The sequence below is a fragment of the Ascidiella aspersa genome, chromosome 2 (assembly GCF_963924565.1).
Source record: "Ascidiella aspersa chromosome 2, kaAscAspe10.2, whole genome shotgun sequence".
In the NCBI taxonomy this organism is placed as follows: Eukaryota; Metazoa; Chordata; class Ascidiacea; order Phlebobranchia; family Ascidiidae; genus Ascidiella; species Ascidiella aspersa.
In genome coordinates, this window is record NC_139448.1 from 2685829 (window position 1) to 2711695 (window position 25867).

General features: G+C 36.3%; 2 protein-coding genes across 2 annotated transcripts; both read left to right on the top strand.

Annotated features, from left to right (window-relative positions):
• Window positions 1–3061: 3061 nt before the first annotated feature.
• Window positions 3062–9794, top strand: LOC146163130 (uncharacterized). The gene is made up of 7 exons (XM_083381297.1): window positions 3062–3154; window positions 3810–3889; window positions 4244–4436; window positions 5934–6089; window positions 7711–7866; window positions 8819–8951; window positions 9432–9794. The coding sequence occupies exons 1-7, from the start codon at window positions 3076–3078 to the stop codon at window positions 9535–9537; spliced, it is 903 nt and encodes a 300-aa protein (XP_083237423.1). The 5' UTR covers window positions 3062–3075; the 3' UTR covers window positions 9538–9794.
• An 11869-nt stretch (window positions 9795–21663) lies between these two features.
• On the top strand, window positions 21664–25614 carry LOC146163131 (kelch-like protein 32). The gene is made up of 5 exons (XM_083382903.1): window positions 21664–21706; window positions 21999–22139; window positions 23788–23943; window positions 24896–25028; window positions 25509–25614. The coding sequence occupies exons 1-5, from the start codon at window positions 21664–21666 to the stop codon at window positions 25612–25614; spliced, it is 579 nt and encodes a 192-aa protein (XP_083239029.1).
• The last annotated feature ends 253 nt before the right edge of the window (window positions 25615–25867 follow it).

Below are 25867 nucleotides of genomic sequence, written 5' to 3' on the forward strand. Positions count from 1 at the left end.
TTTCTTTATCTAAAATAAACATGTTCAAAATAAGTAAAGAGACATATGAAACGTTCAAAATGTGCTACGTACAATACTTTTATATGAGCTTTAATTCTAACTACGTCTTACTACAACCTCCAACAATTATGCTGCAAATAATTGTTTTTTATTTCGATTTTATCTGGTTGCTTTTGATTTACAGAGCTTCAGATGCAACCGCAATACGCTAACGTTGATTTGGTCGTCGAAGAAAGGAATCAGAATGCAGAATATTGTAAAATTCGTGAACTAGTTTCACCACAAGACATGACTCTTTATCAAAACGTACCAAGGTAAACATGATTTGGTCACATAATTATTTTACACTAATTTTACGAAACTAAAAAAAACATTTTATGCAAACTAATTTGTCAAACTATCTAGCACAGGTGTTTTATGTAAATTGAGCTGTGAGTTTTTTTATAATTGATTTACTAAGCAAATTTAGATCATTTTAAAGAGTTTTACTGTGTGTATAGAAAAACATAAATTAAACAAAAAGCTTACTTATACGTATTTCAGTTAATTTTTTTTTAATATATTTTTATACGTCGTAAATAAGGATGTCGGATACTTTTTATCCCAAAACCGATATAATTTTGTATAAAAATCACTTTTAATACCAAATAATTCATTTCTATGCTTAAACAAGCAAATCAAATTGAAACGTTCAATTGTATTTTACCGCTGATTAGGCCACAATTTGCTTAAACGTTAAGAAGCTCAGTTTACTTGAATCTACAATTTTATGACAAATTTATATTTTAAGACAAAATTCTTGTGTTGGGTCGCAAACTATGGTTGATACGCCTATATTTGTTCGATACCGGAAGCGATACAATATCGGACATTACCGATATTGTTTCCTGGTAAGGAGTATCAGCTCCAATCGATATTATCGGACATGTACCGATATTGTTTCCTGGTAAGGAGTATCATCTTCGATCCCATATTATCGGACATCCATACTCGCGTGTATAACTTTTTATCGTCAACTAAGCCTGTTGTATTAGGCTCCCTCTATCAGTAAGTGATACAACGGCGTTCTTGTACTTATTTCATAAACCTTTGTTTCGTTTGTTTCCTCCACTCGATTCGATTTGTTTTCAACGCTTGTAGCGTTCGTATTAGGATAATTCGGGGCTTTGAAGCGTCTGTGTTAGAACATGTGTTAGAAATTAGACGCTTTAAGCGGACCGTATAAGAACAGGATACAGGCGAACAGCGAATGCGCAGACTAATCATGCATAACGAAACGTTGCCAAGCGATGCAGACTACAGAATTTTTTATCTTGTACATTTTGGATATTAGAAATGCAGAAAAAGTTTATAGCTGTACCAAGTTAATGCGATGTTTATAATTTTACCCAGTAAATCGAAGGTTAAAAGCTTTTATTGGTGCTGAAGCCTACCTTAGCGAACATTATTTGGGTTAGGGTGCGGGTTTGGGTATAAGTTAAGCAATACTAATTAATAATAATACTTGAACCACCCTTACCCCAGCCTGGAAAGTATAAGAGAACACGCGGATGCACTGCCGAAAAAAATCGGGTGACTAGGTGCAACAAAGTTAAAAAATGGCGCTGGTCTAGAATCCTACCACGTTATTAAATCAACGCACAATATTAGGGTTAGGGTCAATGTCAATTATTATTATATTCATTTTAACCCTAACCAAAATAATGTGTGTTGTGGTAGGACTTTAGACCAACACGAAAAAAGTGCATCTCTCGTCTGCTTTCAAATTTCCAGACTTCCACGTTATGATTTTTTCATGCACTCTGTATTGCATACATTGCACTGTAAACATAATAGGGGTGCACGAACGTTTTACATGTTTAAGGTGCAGTTCAGATTTTTTCTGGGTGCACTTGCCATACTTTCCACAGTGGCCCCCACCCAAACAGTAACCAACACCCTATCCCAAATATTGTAAGTTGCTGTAATAATTGTTTCAACGCTGTGGTAGGATTAAAGACCAGCGCCAATACTTTTATTGTTGCTAAAGCCAATAATGCTGTTTCTGGCTATTGACTTTCATTCCGAAGTTTTATTAGTTAAAAGACAATATTATTTACATTTACAATCCTAGAAAATATGGCGCTCTTTCACTATTGTATGTAAAAATTAATAAAAAAAAAATTTTCTTCAAATGCTGCATACCACAACACATATTGTTTGGGTTAGGGTTGGCGTTTGGTTAAGGGTGGGTCAAGTTATTATTAATACTAAACATAATATTACTTGACCCACCCTCACCCAAACGCTAACCCGCACCCTAACCCAAACAATATGCGTTGTGGTATGCGGTATTATTATTTTTTTTTTTTTTGCATAACTTTTCACGTACAATAGTGAAAGAGCGCCGAAAATATTAGATGTTAACGAGCTGTCAATAGAGAATAACTGCCTAATTATGCGCCATGATTTTAATTTGGCGTTGGCCTAATGAGTTTAGTTGTCTGAACCTTACAAATGGAATAGGTCGATTCTTGGCCCCGAGTTAGGTTCCACCAGGTCGTATGGTCATTTTGGTATAGGCTAAGCATCCGAATGTGCCGCGATAGGATGCTAAAATAGTTTATTATTGTTCATTCATTGTTTTAAGAATGACAAAAAAATGAACATTGGATTTCCGTAGATTTAAAAAATCTAACAAACACGTGAAACAACTAATACAGTTGAACATTTGTTAAAGCGGAACTAGGGTTAAAACGTTGTTGGTTGGACATAAAGTACACAGACAGGGTCGAATATTATTTACTGTGGTTCGTTGTAAGCGTGGCGTCGAGTTACTGTTCACCATACACCAGCCATTGTTGGCACAAAAGCGTCTCGCCTGGAACTTGCTGCCCTTCGCGAGAAATTCAGTGTAGGCTACTTAGTTCCGTCCTTGTGGTGCGGTTAAAAGCATTAGTGGTAAAAACTAGAAGATTGTTTTTCCGCGCGTAATTTCTTATTATGTTACTTACATAGTTTACTATTACTTTACTCATTTTTGCTTTATTTTTTTTGCCTTTTCGACTTTTATTTAAAGAAACGATTAAAATAATTATGGCTGGGATTAATCAACCTGGTGATGACGAACGAAACCCAAACGCGCTGGAGTTGGGAATAGAAGCGGAGGAGTGGGGTAACATGCCAACCTTCTTAACAAACTGTGCTTTTGCTGAGTCAAAACTGCGAAATTGTTTTGGCGTTTTGCAAGAACCTGTCATTCGTATTTCACAGTTAACTAAAAATTAACGAAAATTGTCAGCGTCAATATTTGTTTGGTGGACAGTAACTTTCGTCGAAAAAACGTTTGTGGCTAAAAATTAGGCAAATTCCATTTTGCACAAACCAGGAAGGGGAGTAAAATGTCATTTTGCACAAACCAGGAAGGGGAGAAAATGTGTTTGGGGGATTTTGATATAAGGATAGCGCTGTAAAACTATCTGTATGTAACTAAACTCCAAGTAAAGGTGATTTTATTTTTTTGGATAAATAATTTGTAGATAAGGCTCCCCCCCCACGCAACACCCCTGAATTGCGGGTGTCAATCCCCACTAGCCACGAGCGAATTGCACTCGCATTGAGATCGCGGTTTATGGACAAAGATAATTTTCTTTTAAACTTTCATCACGCCATATTAAGTAAAATTTTAAACATAATAGAATCCACTATTACCTGGCGCACCGTAACTCTTGAAATTTGCTTGAACTTTCCACAAAACCTTACGTGAGGAAACTTTGTTCCAACCAATCAGATCGCTCCAAACCAAGATTTAAACCCGATGTTGTTTTCAGATCTAAAGCACTTTCTCCAGATCGAAGGTCAAGACTGCATGAAGTATGACGTCACCAATAATGACATCACAATAATGCCGGTAACTTTTTTACGTCATAGGCTGAAACGATAACCTATATAGTTTAACGTGAATGACTTCACCTTATCATTAGTGAAGGTGAATTGTAAGGATCGTTTGTAAACACTTCCAGCAAATCATAACTGACAAATATCAAAAGTTTAATCACTAAAACCAAACATAAATCAATAATAAACCATTCGAAATTGATTTTTCTTTTTAAACGTTAAACCAAATCGCTGGCTTTCACTTTAAAAGTTCATTGAAAGTTGGTTTATTTCGGTTAAAGGGTCATGCTTTGGTAATATCGCCTTCACAAATACTCATTTTTCGAGATACAAGCGTCATTGTAAATGTTGAAACGATTTCGAGCAGAAACTGAGCGGGTGGAGGATTGCATCAACTTCGGTGAAGGTTGGGGATTGCGTTTTCACATGCGGTGGAGTGGATCGTGGTCTCAAACCAATCGCAAGTTGTGAAGTGCTCAACGTTATCACTGGACAAAGTTGGGAGTTTGTGGCTCCAATGCCCGAAGGTCGATGGGGCGCCGCGTCTGTTGTTATCAACGGTAAGACATCGTTTGAACTAACTAAAGTTTTGTAAATTTATGGGTTTATAGTAAACATACTGAGATTATGTGAATCCACCACAGCATAAGTGCGGCAATGTTTAAACTATGTACGCCCGATAAAAATTCAACCACATACCGCCATCCCTTTACTTATGGTTAAACACATCGGTATAATAACGTTACAATTAAAAACAAATTCCGCCAATTTAAGTCACTGATTTGATTAATGTCAAACTCAAAGTTAACTGAATGAATGAAAGACACACACAAACATGTGTTTAATAACATCTGTGATCTAGCCCCTCGGAAGTTGCTTTATGACCAACGATTACGGCTTCCGTATCAATAGTACACCGAAAAGCCATCGCAGACTCGCCGAATCTGTCGATCTATGATGCAAGCAGAGCAAGCCAGAAAAACAACTGGCCTGCAGTGAGGTTCGAACTCACGACCTCCGGTCAAGCCGGGACCGTCGCTCTACCAACTGAGCTATGCAGGCTCAGAGAGGAGCGAGTCGAGAAACAACCATGCGCCAATACTTGCACATTTTGTTAGTACAAGCAACTTCACACTGGGGGATCATCAGTCCGTATCAATCAATGAAAGACACACACAAACATGTGTTTAATAACATCTGTGATCTAGCCCCTCGGAAGTTGCTTTATGACCAACGATTACGGCTTCCGTATCAATAGTACACCGAAAAGCCATCGCAGACTCGCCGAATCTGTCGATCTATGATGCAAGCAGAGCAAGCCAGAAAAACAACTGGCCTGCAGTGAGGTTCGAACTCACGACCTCCGGTCAAGCCGGGACCGTCGCTCTACCAACTGAGCTATGCAGGCTCAGAGAGGAGCGAGTCGAGAAACAACCATGCGCCAATACTTGCACATTTTGTTAGTACAAGCAACTTCACACTGGGGGATCATCAGTCCGTATCAATCAATGAAAGACACACACAAACATGTGTTTAATAACATCTGTGATCTAGCCCCTCGGAAGTTGCTTTATGACCAACGATTACGGCTTCCGTATCAATAGTACACCGAAAAGCCATCGCAGACTCGCCGAATCTGTCGATCTATGATGCAAGCAGAGCAAGCCAGAAAAACAACTGGCCTGCAGTGAGGTTCGAACTCACGACCTCCGGTCAAGCCGGGACCGTCGCTCTACCAACTGAGCTATGCAGGCTCAGAGAGGAGCGAGTCGAGAAACAACCATGCGCCAATACTTGCACATTTTGTTAGTACAAGCAACTTCACACTGGTTGTTTCTCGACTCGCTCCTCTCTGAGCCTGCATAGCTCAGTTGGTAGAGCGACGGTCCCGGCTTGACCGGAGGTCGTGAGTTCGAACCTCACTGCAGGCCAGTTGTTTTTCTGGCTTGCTCTGCTTGCATCATAGATCGACAGATTCGGCGAGTCTGCGATGGCTTTTCGGTGTACTATTAACTGAATGAGTTTTGTTGTGACCAAAACCACCACTTGCTTCTCAGGTTCAATTCTCGTCTCTGGTGGTTTCGTCTCTGGTGGGTTGGTTGAGCTCCAACGTGATTCCCCGTGCTTGCTGTATGACGTCACACGAAACTCGTGGTCTGAGTCACGTGACATGAATACTGCAAGGGCACAACATGCAATGGTGGCTTTGGATGGTGAGATGACTGTTGCGCCATAATGTAACTTGATCTAAGCGAGTAACCGGTTAAAAATATTAAAGGCAGACTTGAGTTGGTTCTTGAGGTAATGTCTGCAGTTCAAATAAAAATGTCAACAATATCACGAACTTAGTGTGGTGCGAATTTTCTATTATGAATATTGTGTTGAATTAGTAATTTTCAACCAGGTTTCCGCTAGTACAGGCCAGGGGTTCCGCAATTTATAAATTGTGTAGCTAATTGAGGTGGGTTTATTACACTGGGGTTCCTCGAGCCAGTGAAATGTTTCCATAGGGTTCCACTCCAGCAAAAAGGTTGAAAAGCACTGGTGTTGAATTCTTCAATGTTTTAGACGCATTTTTGCTTGGGTGAGACTTTATCATTCAAATTTTGCTCTTGTCTGCAGGTGATTGTTTTAGTTGCTGTTTACATTATAATCCCAGGTTCTTAGCTTTTTCGTATGTTACTCGTACGAACTTCAAAAATAACTAGATTTTACAGGCAGATGATTGACTAGTGTCAAAAACATATTTTTCTTAACATTTTAAGAACTGGAAGGTTTCGTAACCAGGACCACCTTATAGAACTTTTAGGCAAACTTTAGAAGTCCTGACAAAAACACCAACCAAGTTTTGTGGCACTGAAATTCGCTTCTGGCAACTCGCATGTTTAATACCTTGGGCCCGGGGCAGCTGGTGTTTTTGAGTATTTAGCAAAGAAGTTGTTTGCTCAAAGTAAATATTTTACATTAAATCGAGTTACATGCCAATTGTATTCGCCGTTATCCAAAGCATCGTTTTTTTCTGGAAAGGGACATTGCAAAAAAGATGCGAACAATATATGCGCTTCGCAAACATTAATCTTGACAGCTGGTTAACTTGCGTATTACAAACAACTAAAAAACAGTACAAGGTAATGTGGGGCGATATTAAAAACAGGCATAGGATGGGTCGGTAAAACGTGAACATTTGATAACACTTGTTTAAACAATATAGAAATGGTTTGGGAATGCTAAGTCATGTTAAAAAACAATTTATTTCAGAAAAGCTTTTATCTTCGATACACTACTTGTTTCAAAGACATGATTAAAATTCGGTACTTTGTGTATATTAGAAATAAATACTTTTATTGCGAAGTGTAATGTCAATGTAAGGTTGAGAATCACTATGCTAGGTCTTTTCGTTTAATACTATCTATGTATTCACTGAACTTATTTCACCAGAGGAACCATAGCATTGACATTAGACATGTTTCCATTTGACGCTATTTATATCTTTACGTGGGTTTCGTGATTTGCTGGGAAACTTGTTGTTCTTTTTAGTTGGATAAGAGTAAAATTATTATAATGCGCCATCTCGAGTCTGGTTGAAACCATGGATGCGGAGTTAGTTAAAGATAACCAGACTCTGATTACTGTTAAACTTTACCACCTTAAAGTCGGCAGTGGACTTGTATCAGTTTAAACGGAATTCACAAATATCTAAGGTTTTTGTTCGCAGTTTATTTAACCGCAAATGAATTACCAACATAAGACGTCCATTTGTGGTCGTGTAACAAGTCTTTGAACTATTTACATCTCTTATTATGTCATAAAGCAGCATTGTTGTTTCACTCCCAGATGTTGCTTATTCCATTGGAGGAAGTGATAACAACTCAAACCTCAGTTCATGTGAGAAATACCAGGACAATCGCTGGTTGGAAGTTCCATCAATGATCTATGTAAGGAGTTCATTAGCAGCTGTTGCATTCGATGGATGCATTTACGCAATCGGGGGTAAGCAATGTGTACGCGATAAGAACTAAAAAGCAAGAATATTCAACGCATCTAAATCTATAATATCATGGTAATAAAACCAAAAGTCATAACAAATCCAAACGCGCAGTAATATCCACGATAGTATATTACCTAAACCTGTCGGAATACGTCATAAATTCATCGGAATGAAGCCTAAATCGCCAAATAGCACCTGAAACTGTAAGAAGACGAAATGGGACGATCGGGGGCTATCGGCCGTTTTGGTGTCGACGTTTGGGCGTCCTAGCTTAAACGGCGTCGTGAGGGCGCCGCTGTTTTGGCACCGGATTTTTGGGTCCTGTTTGTGGTTAGAATATGGGTTAGGGTGATATTTTTAGGGGAGATAGTATTGCACTTAGGAGTGAGGGTTTGGTAAAATGTTTTATTGGCATGATTCTGGCAAATTTATGTATTTTTTTGAGGAATTTAGGAATTGTACGTTTTTACGACTATTAAGTATAGTACTGTACTTAGGGGGTGACTTATTTTCGAACTGTGTTTATTCCGACGTTGATGTAGTTCTTATTTTGATCTTATGGCTGGAGTCCTTTGCAGCATGTTAATGAGATCTGTATAAAATTAATTTGTTAGTGTTTGAGAAATAATCGATTCTATACAACGTCACAAAATGAACATGTTAACGTTTACACGCTGAGGATATTTTTTACGTGTGCTCATTGAAAGGAAATATTTATTGTAATTTGTTAATTTTCCTGAGGCTAAACTTATAATTATTATTATTGACATTTTTTATCTTAAATTGATAAAAGTATATTATCGTTACGCTCATAACCAAAGTGCCTAAGTCATTTTTTCAAATATTTGATTCTTTTGCTTGAGTCACTCCGAAAAAGATGACACTTTTGTTATGAGCTTGACGTTATATTTATTACAGTCATGCCTTTATCCAGAACGTTTCTTGCTTGTTTAGGTTATCCTAGCAAAGCCACAGTGGAACGTTACGACCCAAGAACGAGCAAGTGGAGCGAGGTTGCATCAATGAACGTTGGACGTACAAGCCACGGAGCTTGCGTTTTGCAAGGAAAGATTTACGCCGTGGCTGGGTGAGAACTTGTTCCAAGATTAAACGTTTATAGATAAATAACATTTTATGAGAATTTATTGACAAAGAAATAAATATAAATTAGTAGTAATTTAATTTTTTCGCCTGCTAAAACAAGGTTCAGAATAATTAGTTTCAGTGAAATATGATAGGCCCTAGTTTTAACAGCTGAAATACGAGTCAATGCTTTTTAATATTATTATGTCATGGAGACTACTATACGTTTAACGAACCAGATATTGATTTTAAAGGAAATTAAATACCGACATCATCATAAGTGATTTTGAAACGAATTTATTGACAAAGTAGTTTTCAAATACGTGTCGTAGCTTTCAAATAGACTACTATACGTTTAACGAACCACATATTCGTTTTAAACATTATTTTCGGAGTTGAAAATTAAAAAAAATAATAATTTTTAAATTGTAGTTTCGTTGTATTCATTTTTAAGCTCAACATAACTAAGTTGTATTGATTTTAGGTTCAACAAGAAATCTGTTGAAGTTTACGATCCACGCGCGGACAGATGGACTCATTGCTTCGACACACAAGTTGTACGAAACGACTGCAATGTTGTGGCCGTTTAAACTAAACTTGTCAAACTTAATATTAATAAGGGAAAACAAATTGGAATAACAGTGTTTCACACAATGTCGAAATGTACAGTTTTAAAAAACGTTTTCCAGAGCAGAGACTATTTTGTGGAATATAATGTTTGTTATCAGCTTCAAAGTGTAGATTCTTTCTGCTTTTACAACGCAACTTTTCTAATAATTTGTAGGCCTACGCTTATATATTTTTACATTACTTCGTGTTTTTTATAAAATAAGAGTGTGTTCTTTGAAATTGTAAATGTCCACTGTGAAACATTTCGCAGTAAAGAAATATGCAAGATTACGTTCAAATTTAACTGGTTTTCAAGCGGTTTCCTTGCCCAGCAGTTTTATTGCTACCTATTCACGGGAACAGAAGGGAAAATTAAAGAGTGGGGAATAAAACTGCAAGGCAAGGCCTGATTCTGCAACAGAACATTTGTAATTACATCGGGCTACTCCCGTCAACTATCTTGAAAACCAGTTCCTACGGGGACCAGTCATAGCTCCAGGAAAAAGAAAAAGCAAGAACTAAATTTGATTTAAGTTAACACGTTGTTTTAAAGAACGGTGTTAATGGCGCAGACCTAAAAAGATAACAAAGCACCGTTCTGATTTTTATTAAACACCCATTTACCCAAAATAAGGGAGGTTAAATGTGCTGTTTAAAAGCTAAAGCTAGGGGGTTGGGGAATCCTATGCCCTACGCAAGGTTTGTTGCCTTTACCGGTTTGCATTGACTTGCGTTACACGGACACAAGACAAGCCCGTGAACACAACCGTCGGAATCTAGCACGAAAGTCCCTATTTAGTTAAAACCGCCACACCTACGACATCCTACGAAATAAATAGCGGCTTATCCCACTATTTGCAACGCGAAGCTAATTGCAACCTATTTGTTTAAAATGGTGCCACGAGCTCTTCTGTGGGCCACCTACAACGCACCCTGACCTTCTCGTGGCACCAGAACTACGTTGCACCGCCAAGATCAAGCAAGGTTCCCTGCCCGAACCTTGCTTTGACCCAAGCGGTTTCCCTGCGTCAAAAGAGGTTAATACTAAAGCCTATAAACTCCACAGCCGAGATTGACACGCGTGGCAGCCACTAGTTGTTACAGCACCTTGTAATAGTTGTACGCCCCAGTGGCGTATTAAACGAAATCATCCGAACAAAATCTACAAACAGAATGCTTTCCTCTACTGCCAGTCTTCACTAGAATAACGCAGCCCTCCCAAGATTAACATCATCGCTAAGAACTTTCAAATACATAAGCTGTTGTTCTGAGCAGTCAGTGTTTTTACCTTCGATCAGCTGTTTTTTTAATCAACGGAGAAATAGCGCACCAAATTAAACCGTGGTAAACGGCTATTGCCTGTTTTAATTTAATTGTGTGTTTCAAGGGTTGTGACATACTTGATGGGCTTCATAGTAGATCAAAAACTGTGTGTTTTTGTTTGATTCAACGGTTTTGAACACAATTTGTAAAAGTACTACCACTTACAAAAATATAGATCTTTTTACTGGTAAAACGAATAAATATTAAGCAAGGGTTTTACGTTAGGCCTTCTATTTTTTTATGTACAACAATTGCCGGTTTGAAAAGCTTCACTATTTTAAATTGTTCAGCTGTTAGTTTTTAAACGTTAAGGGAATCTTCGTTATAATTTTGCCACTAGGACAAATACATCAAAATATTATAACTCAACCTTTCATATTTGTTTATTTTATATTTTCACTATTTTCGTTCACTTCAAATAAATCGAGGGTATTGTCGTTGTACCACAGTTTATTAACTCAAACCTTTTATCTTTTTTTGTTTTATTATTTTAACTTTTTTGGTTCACTTTAAATTTTTTTGCAGCCGCACACCCAAAAAACACCAGAAAGTGTTTCTTAAAATGTTTGTTATTTCTTTTCTATTTATCACAACAAAGGGCGCCTTCATTCTAAAAGAGGATGCTTGAACACTGTTCTGTGATCGCCCACGACTTACGTATGTGGAATGTGGGATGTTGAAATGCACACTTAGTCGAAATTTCACTATTGCAACACAACAGGAAAGTGATTCCAAAGAGCTTTGCCGAATTGAGTTCAGAAAGAGTTGCATATTTGTTAAACTTTTTTATTTTAGCCTAAATATTTTTTTGTTTTCCCGGCTATGTAAAGTAAATATGTTACGAAACCTCCAAAGTGACTCGAAAGTAAAAAGTTTGGCATCCCTAAATTGTCGCTGTCTTAGATTTGAACCCAATTATATATAATTAAAATTATGAGATAAATTTTATGCGTATCTTTGTTTTCAGTTTCGCACAAAGGATTTTACATCGGTTTGAAGCGAAATATAAGTGGTGGTAAGTTCCGATGGATGGATGGAACAGCTTTGGAGCATACGTCATGGTGGAATGGACAACCTGACAACCATGAATTGGATGAGAATTGTGTCAGCATGGGGACATCGTGGAGTACCAGTTTACAGTGGTTGGATATCTCTTGTGGTTTAAGATTCGGCTACATTTGTCAGAGAAGCGTCGGTGATTCATTTTTGAGAAAGAATAAATTATATTTGAAAGAAAATCGTTAAGTTTATTAAATGATCGACCGCGTCACTTAGTTTTATTATTTAAAGTTAAAAATAACACCTTCAAAATTTTTTTTTTTCAAAGTAATGCTGTTCTTGCTATTAAATAAAGTTGCATTGTCTGATTGAACCGCTTTTTTCTATTTCAACGATTGCCTTTCATTTATAAAACCGTTTTAGTTTGAATCGAATCAACAAATTAAAAAATAAATAAGGTTTTAATATTCATTACATTTCTACAGAAATACCAACTGCTACTAGAGCAATAAAAGCTCAGTCGGCTTCTATTTACATCACAACCTCCACGATGACGTCATCTACTGACGCAATCTCTTCAAGCGTGGTCATGCCAACAAACGCAACACCCACTGATGTCAAAACGGATGAGACAAGGAGCACTAAACCGGATGAGACAAAGCAACCTACACAAACACATTTCTCATCGACAAGTGAGAGTAAGTGAATCTTTTAATATGAAAACATTTAAATGCAGGATTTTATCATTATATAGCAAATTCTTATATGATTGCGGTAAAGTTTGATTGGTTTAACGATATTTTTTTGTATTTAAAGTAAAAACATGTTTAATGCAAAGACTTGTTTGGTTTGTTAAATATTTTTAGTTGCTGAGGCCACATCTTCAAAAGGCAACTCAACAACCACGATATTGAGCTCTCTTCTTGTACTAACACTTGCTATCAACTGCATTCAATCTGCAGCCGTTGTATTTTATAGAAAGTGAGTAATTCGTGCTTGATTGGGGCTAACATGAAAACATGCTTTTTACCAACATTTTGCATTTAGTTGGCTTGCTTTTTTTAATTTAACCATGAAATTGTTATGTTTCTTTGTTTCAGGAAGTATTTGGGAGCAGTTCGCACACAGCCGAAAAAAGAGAATTGCGAAGGTACTTTATTGAGCTGATTTATTATTTATATCCGTCATTTATTTCAGTAAGTGAGAAAAGTTAAAAAATAGTCAACAAATCTTAACTAACATTTTAAAGGCCATCATTTTAAAGATTTACAATTAATTTGCAAGTAAATAATGGTTAAAAACAAACACAGATGAACCACACTTTTCTATGTGAAAAAGTAAAAAATTAGAAAAGTAAAAAAAAATTAACAAAATTCTAAACGAATAGGCTGTGTATTATACCAATTATAATGGAGTGGCCATAATTTTAAAGATTTACAATACATTTACAAGTAAATGTCGGTTAAAAACCAACATAGATGAAACACACTTTAACATTGCGATCATTTCAAATTCAATAAAGTTTAACACAAACGTTGGGAAGCCAACTATGTTAATGAAGAAAATCCAACAAAAGCTCACTGTATTTATCTTCAGGAAACCAAACGACTGTACAAAGTCGAAAAGTAACAAGAAATGTTGAGTTTAACCCATATTTCGCTCTCCTAGCTATGGCTTCCATGTTTTTTGTCTTTTTTATTTTAGTGCAATTTAAATTATTAACCTTGTGAGATTTGCGTCAGCGTTTTTATACCTTTCTTTATCAGATATAAATGTTTTCCTTTGTATAATATTAATAATTTTCCAACATTGTTGTTAACTAGTAAATAATAAAAATGTTATGTGTTTGCTTTCCACAAGCACGGGCGTATTCAGGTGGAACGTGGCTATGCCCTTTCCAAAAACTAACTTAATTTCGTAGGTGATCAAATTTTTGCTTCTAGCAAGTCTTAGTCTATTTCGATCAAATCGTTTTAACCCAAAGGCGTCTTAAGTCTCATCGCACCATATAAAAAGGCGTTTTCGCAAATAATAACTCCCGAACTACAACTTTACCAAATTTAACGAAATGTGCGGTGTTTTTCAGGTTGCTTCGTCGTACCCTCACGTTTGTGTCTCTGTATTTTTTTATTAAACCCCTAAACTATAATCCTAAAAATGCTGCTAGACGAACTTGTTTAACTCTGCTATTTTGTTTTTTACTTACACATTTTCACGAATTTTGCAAGTTCTACTATTTTATCTCTTAATTCTTTTGAGTTATTTTGGCCTTGTGTAAATAAACAGAAATAAAGAATGTCTTTAAATTTACAAGTTAAGTAGGAAATACGATTGTCGAGCGTTTTGATTTCTAACAAATAACGAAATAAAGTTTTATGACAACTAATAACAATGGCAACTATATTGAAAACGTACTTCCTTGATATTTTTTGCCCACGTCTTACGTATCTAGATAAGTGGGAGGTTAAAACGCACATTCAGTCGCAATGATAATATTGCAACACAATCACTGCTTCTAAAAGAGAGAGTGGCGAGTCTTGATGGTTTTATTCCAATATTGTGGAAAAATAAATACAATATATTAAATAGGCAGAAATATTTTAAGTTAGAGCGATAGAATCAAATTGCGAGTTTCCGAAGTGACATAAACGTCGCTGAAACATTTAACAAATAAATAATTATTTTACTTATATCAGCAAGACTAAAAAACATTTTTTAACAACCAGGAGAAAAAAGGTCTAAAGTTCAGCCTTGTCATTAAGTTAAAATGGTATTAGCCCTTATACTTCTAAGTTGTCTGCTTACTGAAACTGCTGCTGTTACTTGGCATAAGTTGGACAACTTGGAATATTGCGTTGCTGTTAATGATTCCAAGAACTTTGATGGATCACGTTCTGTTTGTGCTGTAATGAATGCGACTCTTGCTAAAGTCAACTCGCCAAAGATTCAGACCTTTCTAACAAACTTGGCAGGTACGATTATGGTCATTATGCTTGATGGGAAACATAATGCCTATCCTATGATCTATTCAGCAATACGATCAGGATCGGAATAACATCTCCTTCGGAGTAAAACTAATTCGTAATGATAACCTTACAACTCAACTTTTTACTGTAAACAAAGGTGCCCGAGTTCAACCCAAAACAGTAGCAACAAAACGTATATGCCAGAGAATTGTTCCATATAGATGAGTTATTATAGATAGATTTGATATAGAATATTAATCCAAGTATAGGTTTTTTGTTTTTGCAATGATGGTGTTGTTTGTGGCGCTTTGTGTATGTAGACAACAACACGTGTGTCGTGTACAGCTTGTTCTGTTGTAAACATAGTTAGTTTTAATGCTTCGGTATCACGAATATTACGGCTGCAGACATTATTGTATTTTAGGCCTTATTTTATGTCTTGTTCCCAGTTTTCAGTTTCACGTAAAGAATTTTACTGGAGACCTATTCCGACCGGTTTAGAACTTATCCTTTGGTAAATACTGATGCGCATTTGATTAAATTTAGGCGAAGGTTCATTAAATAGATATTAACCCACGAGGTTTTTCTCACTATTTCTCATTTAGAACGTTGTTAGCCTTGTTTCGATTTTTAACTATTGTTTTATATGTCTTAATCCGTGTTTTTTATTTTTCAGTTCCATACAAGAGCTTTTACATTGGTTTAAAGCGAATTGCAAGTGGTGGTGAGTTCCGATGGTTGGATGGAACAGCTTTGGTGTATACATCATGGGGAATAAACCAACCTGACGACCATGATGGGATAGAGGATTGCGTCACCATGGGGATTTTCTGGAGTAGTAGTTTACTGTGGTTTGACTTCCCTTGCGGTACATTCACGACGTCGGGTTTCATTTGCCAGAGGACCGTTGGTGAGTATTGTTTTGGAGTTAAAATACCTCATTCACTTTTTTAAAGTGCGCAAAAACAAAACAATAAAACTAATTGTTGATTTGAAAGTCCGTTGTTTGTCAATTGTACCCATTATAAATTTAAAATATTGCAAAATAACAAAACCATATTACAGTATGCAACTAAAACATAATTTTTTAAAAGATACATTTACTTTCATACGAAGTAAATTACTTCGTAATATCAAAACAAAAGGCACTGCAAGTTAAGAAAAATATATCATAAACTGTGCAGTGTACATGTTTTATAATATACAGCAGTCTGTTTCGAAGATAAGCTTTAAATTTGCAAACGTTTTTCTAACCCAATATGTTACGGGTAACGTAACAACTACATCAGCAGCAAGCCTCAAAAGCACAGCTTTATCTTCACATTCCACAACTGCTGTAAAGATTACGTCAGCTGCCGCTTCTTCTCATTCCACCAAATCTACAATGATGCATTCCACCCATCAATCACCACCTGGTTTGTCAACCAACACACTCAACGTAGAACGTGTGGGTGTTACAACTCAATCGCAACAAACAGAAATCTTGACAACATACTGCAGTAAGTTAAACAAGACGCAACAGTACACTGAAAATATTTGAAGTGATATTTCCGCATTTGATTTAGTTGTATTTACAAAGTTTTAACATCAAATAAGCGAGTGACTGCACACTTGGCCCGTTTAAATGCGGCCCACCGAACAGCAAGCACCACATATCCTATTACATTTACCTGCTGTTTATCAATTGCATTAAAGCCAGCATGACTTAAATCGACAACACACGCCAATTCCAGCGATATATTTACTACTTTCGAGAACTAAGATGTTTTAACCAGTTTTAACCACCCTTTCCCCTCAAAAGAAACACATTTTTAGTTATTGCTAACCAAAAGTGAATACCAAATATTGCTTAATGATCTTGCAAGTTATTGACGACAAATAACCCGTAAACAAAGTCAGAAGATTTCCTAGACAAATTCTAGAAATGATTAAATATTTTAACCCTAACCTTGTTTAGGTTGCTCCGTGCCAGCTGCCCAATGCAACACACCAATTGCTTTACTTGTAGCAGCTCTTGTGATCATCTGTGTTCAACTGGTCGTTGTTGTTTACTACAGAATGTAAGTGGGAGTGGGGAATATTTGTTTGTTGTTTCAAACTGATTCTGTTCCACACGTATAAACATTTTTAAGTTGTTTATTTATTACATTCAATATAAATATATATTTTTTAGGAAGTTGCAGAGAGGAATGCGCTCCGAACCAGCACAAGAAAGGCACCAAGGTTAGGAATGAACAACGATATTTTTGTTTTTTCTTTAAAAGTCTAAAACCTACATAGATAAATCACTGCTTGTTTAAAATGATGCGAGAAGAAATAAACAAATTAATTTCAAGAAAATTGTAAGAAGCTTGGTCGTTTCGTCGATGTTTACAAATAAATCTCTAAAAAATCATATTTTTAAAGCCATTTTCAAAGCCCACAGAAGTTTTTCTTTATCTTAAACATTTTCTTTATCTAAAATAAACATGTTCAAAATAAGTAAAGAGACATATGAAACATTTAAAATGTGCTACGTACAATACTTTTATATGAGCTTTAATTCTAACTACGTCTTACTACAACCTCCAACAATTATGCTGCAAATAATTGTTTTTTATTTCGATTTTATCTGGTTGCTTTTGATTTACAGAGCTTCAGATGCAACCGCAATACGCTAACGTTGATTTGGTCGTCGAAGAAAGGAATCAGAATGCAGAATATTGTAAAATTGGTGAACTAGTTTCACCACAAGACATGACTCTTTATCACAACGTACCAAAGTAAACATGATTTGGTCACATAATTATTTTACACTAATTTTACGAAACTAAAAAAAACATTTTACAAAAACTAATTTGTTAAACCAAGAAACATTTTACACGAACTAATTTGTTATACTGAAAAAACATTTTATGCAAACTAATTTGTCAAACTATCTAGCACAGGTGTTTTATGTAAATTGAGCTGTGAGTTTTTTTATAATTGATTTACTAAGCAAATTTAGATCATTTTAAAGAGTTTTACTGTGTGTATAGAAAAACATAAATTAAACAAAAAGCTTACTTATACGTATTTCAGTTAAGTTTTTTTTAATATATTTTATACGTCGTCAATAAGGATGTCGGATACTTTTTATCCCAATACCGATATAATTTTGTATAAAAATCACTTTTAATACCAAATAATTCATTACTATCTTAAACAAGCAAAACAAATTGAAACGTTCAATTGTATTTTACCGCTGATTAAGCCACAATTTGCTTAAACGTTGAGAAGCTCAGTTTACTTCAATCTACAATTTTATGACAAATTTATATTTTAAGATAAAAGTCTTGTGTTGGGTCGCAAACTATGGTTGATACGCCTATATTTGTTCGATACCGGAAGCGATACAGTATCGGACATTACCGATATTGTTTCCTGGTAAGGAGTATCAGCTCCGATCCATATTATCGGACATGCATACTCGCGTGTATAACTTTTATCGCCAACTAAGCCGGTTGTATTAGGCTCCCTCTATCAGTAAGTGATACAACGGCGTTCTGGGACTTATTTCATAAACCTTTGTTTCGTTTGTTTCCTCCATCCGATTCGATTTGTTTTAACGCTTGTAGCGTTCGTATTAGGATAATTCGGGGCTTTGAAGCGTCTGTGTTAGAACATGTGTTAGAAATTAGACGCTTTAAGCGGACCGTATAAGAACAGGAAACAGGCGAACAGCGAATGCGCAGACTAATCATGCATAACGAAACGTTGCCAAGCGATGCAGACTACAGAATTTTTTATCTTGTACAGTTTTGGATATTAGAAATGCAGAAAAAGTTTATAGCTGTACCAAGTTAATGCAATGTTTATAATTTTACCCAGTAAATAGCAGGTTAAAAGCTTTTATTGGTGCTGAAGCCTACCTTAGCGAACATTATTTGGGTTAGGGTGCGGGTTTGGGTATAAGTTAAGCAATACTAATTAATAATAATACTTGAACCACCCTTACCCCAGCCTGCAAAGTATAACAGAACACGCGGATGCACTGCCGAAAAAAATCGGGTGACTAGGTGCAACAGAGTTAAAAAATGGCGCTGGTCTAGAATCCTACCACGTTATTAAATCAACGCACAATATTAGGGTTAGGGTCAATGTCAAGTATTATTATATTCATTTTTAACCCTAACCAAAATAATGTGTGTTGTGGTAGGACTTTAGACCAACACGAAAAAAGTGCATCTCTCGTCTGCTTTTAAATTTCCAGACTTCCACGTTATGATTTTTTCATGCACTCTGTATTGCATACATTGCACTGTAAACATAATAGGGGTGCACGAACGTTTTACATGTTTAGGGTGCAGTTCAGATTTTTTTCTGGGTGCACTTGCCATACTTTCCACAGTGGCCCCCACCCAAACAGTAACCAACACCCTATCCCAAATATTGTAAGTTGCTGTAATAATTGTTTCAACGCTGTGGTAGGATTAAAGACCAGCGCCAATACTTTTATTGTTGCTAAAGCTAATAATGCTGTTTCTGGCTATTGACTTTCATTCCGAAGTTTTATTAGTTAAAAGACAATATTATTTACATTTACAATGCTAGAAAATATGGCGCTCTTTCACTATTGTATGTAAAAATTAATAAAAAAAAATTTTTCTTTAAATGCCGCATACCGCAACACATATTGTTTGGGTTAGGGTGCGGGTTAGCGTTTGGTTAAGGGTGGGTCAAGTTATTATTAATACTAAACATAATATTACTTGACCCACCCTCACCCAAACGCTAACCCGCACCCTAACCCAAACAATATGCGTTGTGGTATGCGGTATTATTATTATTTTTTTTTTTGCATAACTTTTCACGTACAATAGTGAAAGAGCGCCGAAAATATTAGTTGTTAACGAGCTGTCAATAGAGAATAACTGCCTAATTATGCGCCATGATTTTAATTTGGCGTTGGCCTAATGAGTTTAGTTGTCTGAACCTTACAAATGGAATAGGTCGATTCTTGGCCCCGAGTTAGGTTCCACCAGGTCGTATGGTCATTTTGGAGTAGGCTAAGCATCCGAATGTGCCGCGATAGGATGCTAAAATAGTTTATTATTGTTCATTCATTGTTTTAATAATGACCAAAAAAATGAACATTGGATTTCCGTAGATTTAAAAAATCTAACAAACACGTGAAACAACTAATACAGTAGAACATTTGTTAAAGCGGAACTAGGGTTAAAACGTTGTTGGTTGGACATAAAGTACACAGACAGGGTCGAATATTATTTACTGTGGTTCGTTGTAAGCGTGGCGTCGAGTTACTGTTCACCATACACCAGCCATTGTTGGCACAAAAGCGTCTCGCCTGGAACTTGCTGCCCTTCGCGAGAAATTCAGTGTACTTAGTTCCGTCCTTGTGGTGCGGTTAAAAGCATTAGTGGTAAAAACTAAAAAAGATTGTTTTTCCGCGCGTAATTTCTTATTATGTTACATAGTTTACTATTACTTTACTCATTTTTGCTTTATTTTTTTTTCCTTTTCGATTTTTATTTAAAGAAACGATTAAAATAATTATGGCTGGGATTAATCAACCTGGTGATGACGAACGAAACCCAAACGCGCTGGAGTTGGGAATAGAAGCGGAGGAGTGGGGTAACATGCCAACCTTCTTCACAAACTGTGCTTTTGCCGAGTCAAAACTGCGAAATTGTTTTGGCGTTTTGCAAGAACCTGTCATTCGTATTTCACAGTTAACTAAAAATTAACGAAAATTGTCAGCGTCAATATTTGTTTGGTGGACAGTAACTTTCGTCGAAAAAACGTTTGTGGCTAAAAATTAGGCAAATTCCATTTTGCACAAACCAGGAAGGGGAGAAAATGTGTTTGGGGGATTTTGATATAAGAATAGCGCAGTAAAACTATCTGTATGTAACTAAACTCCAAGTAAAGGTGATTTTATTTATTTGGATAAATAATTTGTAGATAAGGCTCCCCCCCCCCACGCAACGCCCCTGAATTGCGGGTGTCAATCCCCACTAGCCACGAGCGAATTGCACTCGCATTGAGATCGCGGTTTATAGACAAAGATAATTTTCTTTTAAACTTTCATCACGCCATATTAAGTCAAATTTTAAACATAATAGAATCCACTATTACCTGGCGCACCGTAACTCTTGCAATTTGCTCGAACTTTCCACAAAACCTTACGTGAGGGAACTTTGTTCCAACCAATCAGATCGCTCCAAACCAAGATTTAAACCCGATGTTGTTTTCAGATCTAAAGCACTTTCTCCAGATCGAAGGTCAAGACTGCATGAAGTATGACGTCACCAATAATGACATCACAATAATGCCGGTAACTTTTTTACGTCATAGGCTGAAACGATAACCTATATAGTTTAACGTGAGTGACTTTACCTTATCATTAGTGAAGGTGAATTGTAAGGATCGTTTGTAAACACTTCCAGCAAATCATAACTGACAAATATCAAAAGTTTAATCACTAAAACAAAACATAAATCAATAATAAACCATTCGAAATTGATTTTTCTTTTTAAACGTTAAACTAAAACGCTGGGTTTCACTTTAAAAGTTCATAGAAAGTTGGTTTATTTCGGTTAAAGGGTCATGCTTTGGTAATATCGCCTTCACAAATAGCTCGGTTGTCGAGACACAAGCATTATTGTAAATGTTGAAACGATTTCGAGCAGAAACTGAAAGTGGAGGATTACATCAACTTCGGTGAAGGTTGGGGATTGCGTTTTCACATGCGGTGGAGTGGGTCGTGGTCTCAAACCAATCGCAAGTTGTGAAGTGCTCAACGTTATCACTGGACAAAGTTGGGAGTTTGTGGCTCCAATGCCCGAAGGTCGATGGGGCGCCGCGTCTGTTGTTATCAACGGTAAGACATCGTTTGAACTAACTAAAGTTTTGTAAATTTATGGGTTTATAGTAAACATACTGAGATTATGTGAATCCACCACAGCATAAGTGCGGCAATGTTTAAACTATGTACGCCCGATAAAAATACAACCACATATCGCCACCCCTTTACTTAAGGTTAAACACATCAGTATTATAACGTCACAATTACAAACAAATGGCGCCAATTTAAGTCACTGATTTGATCAATGTCAAACTCAAAGTTAACTGAATGAGTTTTGTTGTGACCAAAACCACCACTTGCTTCTCAGGTTCAATCCTCGTCTCTGGTGGTGGGGTTTGGTACGGTGGTACATCCACGTGCTTGCTGTATGACGTCACACGAAACTCGTGGTCCAAGCCACATTATATGAATACTGTGAGGACATATCATGCAATGGTGGCTTTGGATGGTGAGATGACTGTTGCGCCATAATGTAACTTGATCTAAGCGAGTAACCGGTTAAAAATATTAAAGGCAGACTTGAGTTGGTTCTTGAGGTAATGTCTGCAGTTCAAATAAAAATGTCAACAATATCACGAACTTAGTGTGGTGCGAATTTTCTATTATGAATATTGTGTTGAATTAGTAATTTTCAACCAGGGTTACGCTAGTGCAGGCCAGGGGTTCCGCAATTTATAAATTGTGTAGCTAATTGAGGTGGGTTTATTACACTGGGGTTCCTCGAGCCAGTGAAATGTTTCCATGGGGTTCCACTCCAGCAAAAAGGTTGAAAAGCACTGGTGTTGAATTCTTCAATGTTTTAGACGCATTTTTGCTTGGGTGAGATTTTATCATTCAAATTTTGATCTTGTCTGCAGGTGATTGTTTTAGTTACTGTTTACATTATAATCCCAGGTTCTTAGCTTTTTCGTATCTTACTCGTACGAACTTCAAAAATAACTAGATTTTACAGGCAGATGATTGACTAGTGTCAAAAACATATTTTTCTTAACATTTTAAGAACTGGAAGGTTTTGTAACCAGGACCACCTTATAGAACTTTTAAGCAAACTTTAGAAGTCCTGACAAAAACACCAACCAAGTTTTGTGGCACTGAAATGCGCTGCTGGCAACTCGCATGTTTAATACCTTGGGCCCGGGGCAGCTGGTGTTTTTGAATAATTAGCAAAGAAGTTGTTTGCTAAAAGTAAATATTTTACATTAAAGCGAGTTACATGCCAATTGTATTCGCCGTTATCATCGTGCCAATTGTATTCGCCGTTAAGCATCGTTTTTTTTCTGGAAAGGGACATTGCACAAAAGATGCGAACAATATATGCGCTTCGCAAACATTAATCTTGACAGCTGGTTAACTTGCGTATTACAAACAACTAAAAAACAGTACAAGGTAATGTGGGGCAATATGAAAAACAGGCATACGATGGGTCGGTAAAACGTGAACATTTGATAACACTTGTTTAAACAATATAGAAATGGCTTGGGAATGCTAAGTCATGTTAAAAAACAGTTTATTTCAGAAAAGCTTTTATCTTCGATACACTACTTATTTCAAAGACATGATTAACATTCGGTACTTTGTGTATATTAGAAATGCATAAATACTTTTATTGCGAAGTGTAATGTCAATGTAAGGTTGAGAACCGCTTTGCCTTTTTTTTAATACTATCTATATTTTTTCTTTTCGCTGAACTTATTTCACCAGAGGAACCATAGCATTGGCATTAGACATGTTTCAATTTAACGCTGTTCATATCTTTACGTGGGTTTCGTGATTTGCTGGGAAACTTGTTGTTCTTTTTAGTTGGATATCGTAAAATTATTACAATGCGCCATCTCGAGTCTGGTTGAAACCATGGATGCGGAGTTAGTTAAAGATAACCAGACTCTGATTACTGTAAAACTTTACCACCTTAACGTCGGCAGTGGACTTATATCAGTTTAAACGGGATTCATGCACATCGAAGGTTATTGTTCGCAGTTTATTTAACTGCAAATGAACTACCAACATAAGACGTCCATTTGTTGTCGTGTCACAAGTCTTTGAACTATTTACATCTCTTATTATGTCATAAAGCAGCATTGTTGTTTCACTTCCAGATGTTGCTTATTCCATTGGAGGAAGTGATTTCAACTCAAACCTCAGTTCATGTGAGAAATACCAGGACAATCGCTGGTTGGAAGTTCCATCAATGATCTATGCAAATGGTGGATTAGCAGCTGTTGCATTCGATGGATGCATTTACGCAATCGGGGGTAAGCAATGTGTACGCAATAAGAACTACAAAGCAAGATTACCCAACGCATCTAAATCTATAATATCATGGTAATAAAACCAAAAGTCATAACAAATCCAAACGCGCAGTAATATCCACGATAGTATATGACCTAAACCTGTCGGAATACGCCCTAAATTCATCGGAATGAAGCCTAAATCGCCAAATAGCACCTGAAACTGTAAGAAGACGAAATGGGACGATCGGGGGCCATCGGCCGTTTAGGTGTCGACGTTTGGGCGTCCTAGCTTAAACGGCGTCGTGAGGGCGCCGCTGTTTTGGCACCGGATTTTTTGGTCCTGTTTGTGGTTAGAATATGGGTTAGGGTGATATTTTTAGGGGAGATAGTACTGCACTTAGGAGTGAGGGTTTGGTAAAATGTTTTATTGGCATGATTCTGGCAAATTTATGTCTTTTTTTGAGGAATTTAGGAATTGTACGTTTTTACGACTATTAAGTATAGTACTGTACTTAGGGGGTGACTTATTTTCGAACTGTGTTTATTCCGACGTTGATGTAGTTCTTATTTTGATCTTATGGCTGGAGTCCTTTGCAGCATGTTAATGAGATCTGTATAAAATTAATTTGTTAGTGTTTGAGAAAAATCGATTCTACACAACGTCATAAAATGAACATGTTAATGTTTACACGGTCAGGATATTTTTTTACATGTGCTGATTAAAAGAAAATATTTATTGTAATTTGTTAATTTTCCTGAGGCTAAACTTATAATTATTATTATTGGCATTTTTTATCTTAAATTGATAAAAGTATATTATCGTTACGCTCATAACCAAAGTGCCGGAGTCATTTTTCCAGATATTTGATTCTTTTGCTTGAGTCACTCCGAAAAAGATGACACTTTTGTTATGAGCTTGACGTTATATTTGTTACAGTTACAACTTTATCCAGAACGTTTCTTGCTTGTTTAGGTTATCCTAGCAAAGTCACAGTGGAACGTTACGACCCAAGAACGAGCAAGTGGAGCGAGGTTGCATCAATGAACGTTAGACGTTATTTTCACGGAGCTTGCGTTTTGCAAGGAAAGATTTACGCCGTGGCTGGGTGAGAACTTGTTCCAAGATTAAACGTTTATAGATCAATAACATTTTATGAGAATTTATTGACAAAGAAATAAATATAAATTAGTAGTAATTTAATTTTTTCGCCTGCTAAAACAAGGTTCAGAATAATTAGTTTCAGTGAAATATGATAGGCCCTAGTTTTAACAGCTGAAATACGAGTCAATGCTTTTTAATATTATTATGTCATAGAGACTACTATACGTTTAACGAACCAGATATTGATTTTAAAGGAAATGAAATACCGACATCATCATAAATGATTTTGAAACGAATTTATTGACAAAGTAGCTTTCAAATACGTGTCGTAGCTTTCAAATAGACTACTATACGTTTAACGAACCACATATTCGTTTTAAACATTATTTTCGGAGTTGAAAATTAAAAAAAATAAAAAATTTTAAATTGTAGTTTCGTTGTATTCATTTTTAAGCTCAACATAACTAAGTTGTATTGATTTTAGGCTCGGCGAGGAATCTGTTGAAGTTTACGATCCACGCGCGGACAGATGGACTCATTGCTTCGACACACAAGCTGTTCGCAAAGACTGCAATGTTGTGGCTGTTTAAACTAAACTTGTCAAACTTAATATTAATAAGGGAAAACAAATTGGAATAACAGTGTTTCACACAATGTCGAAATGTACAGTTTTAAAAAACGTTTTCCAGAGTAGAGACTATATTTTGTGGATTATGATGTTTGTTATCAGCTTCAAAATGTAGATTTTTCTGCTTTTACAACGCAACTTTTCTAATAATTTGTAGGCCTACGCTTATATTATTTTACATTGATTCGTATTTTTTATAAAATAAGAGTGTGTTC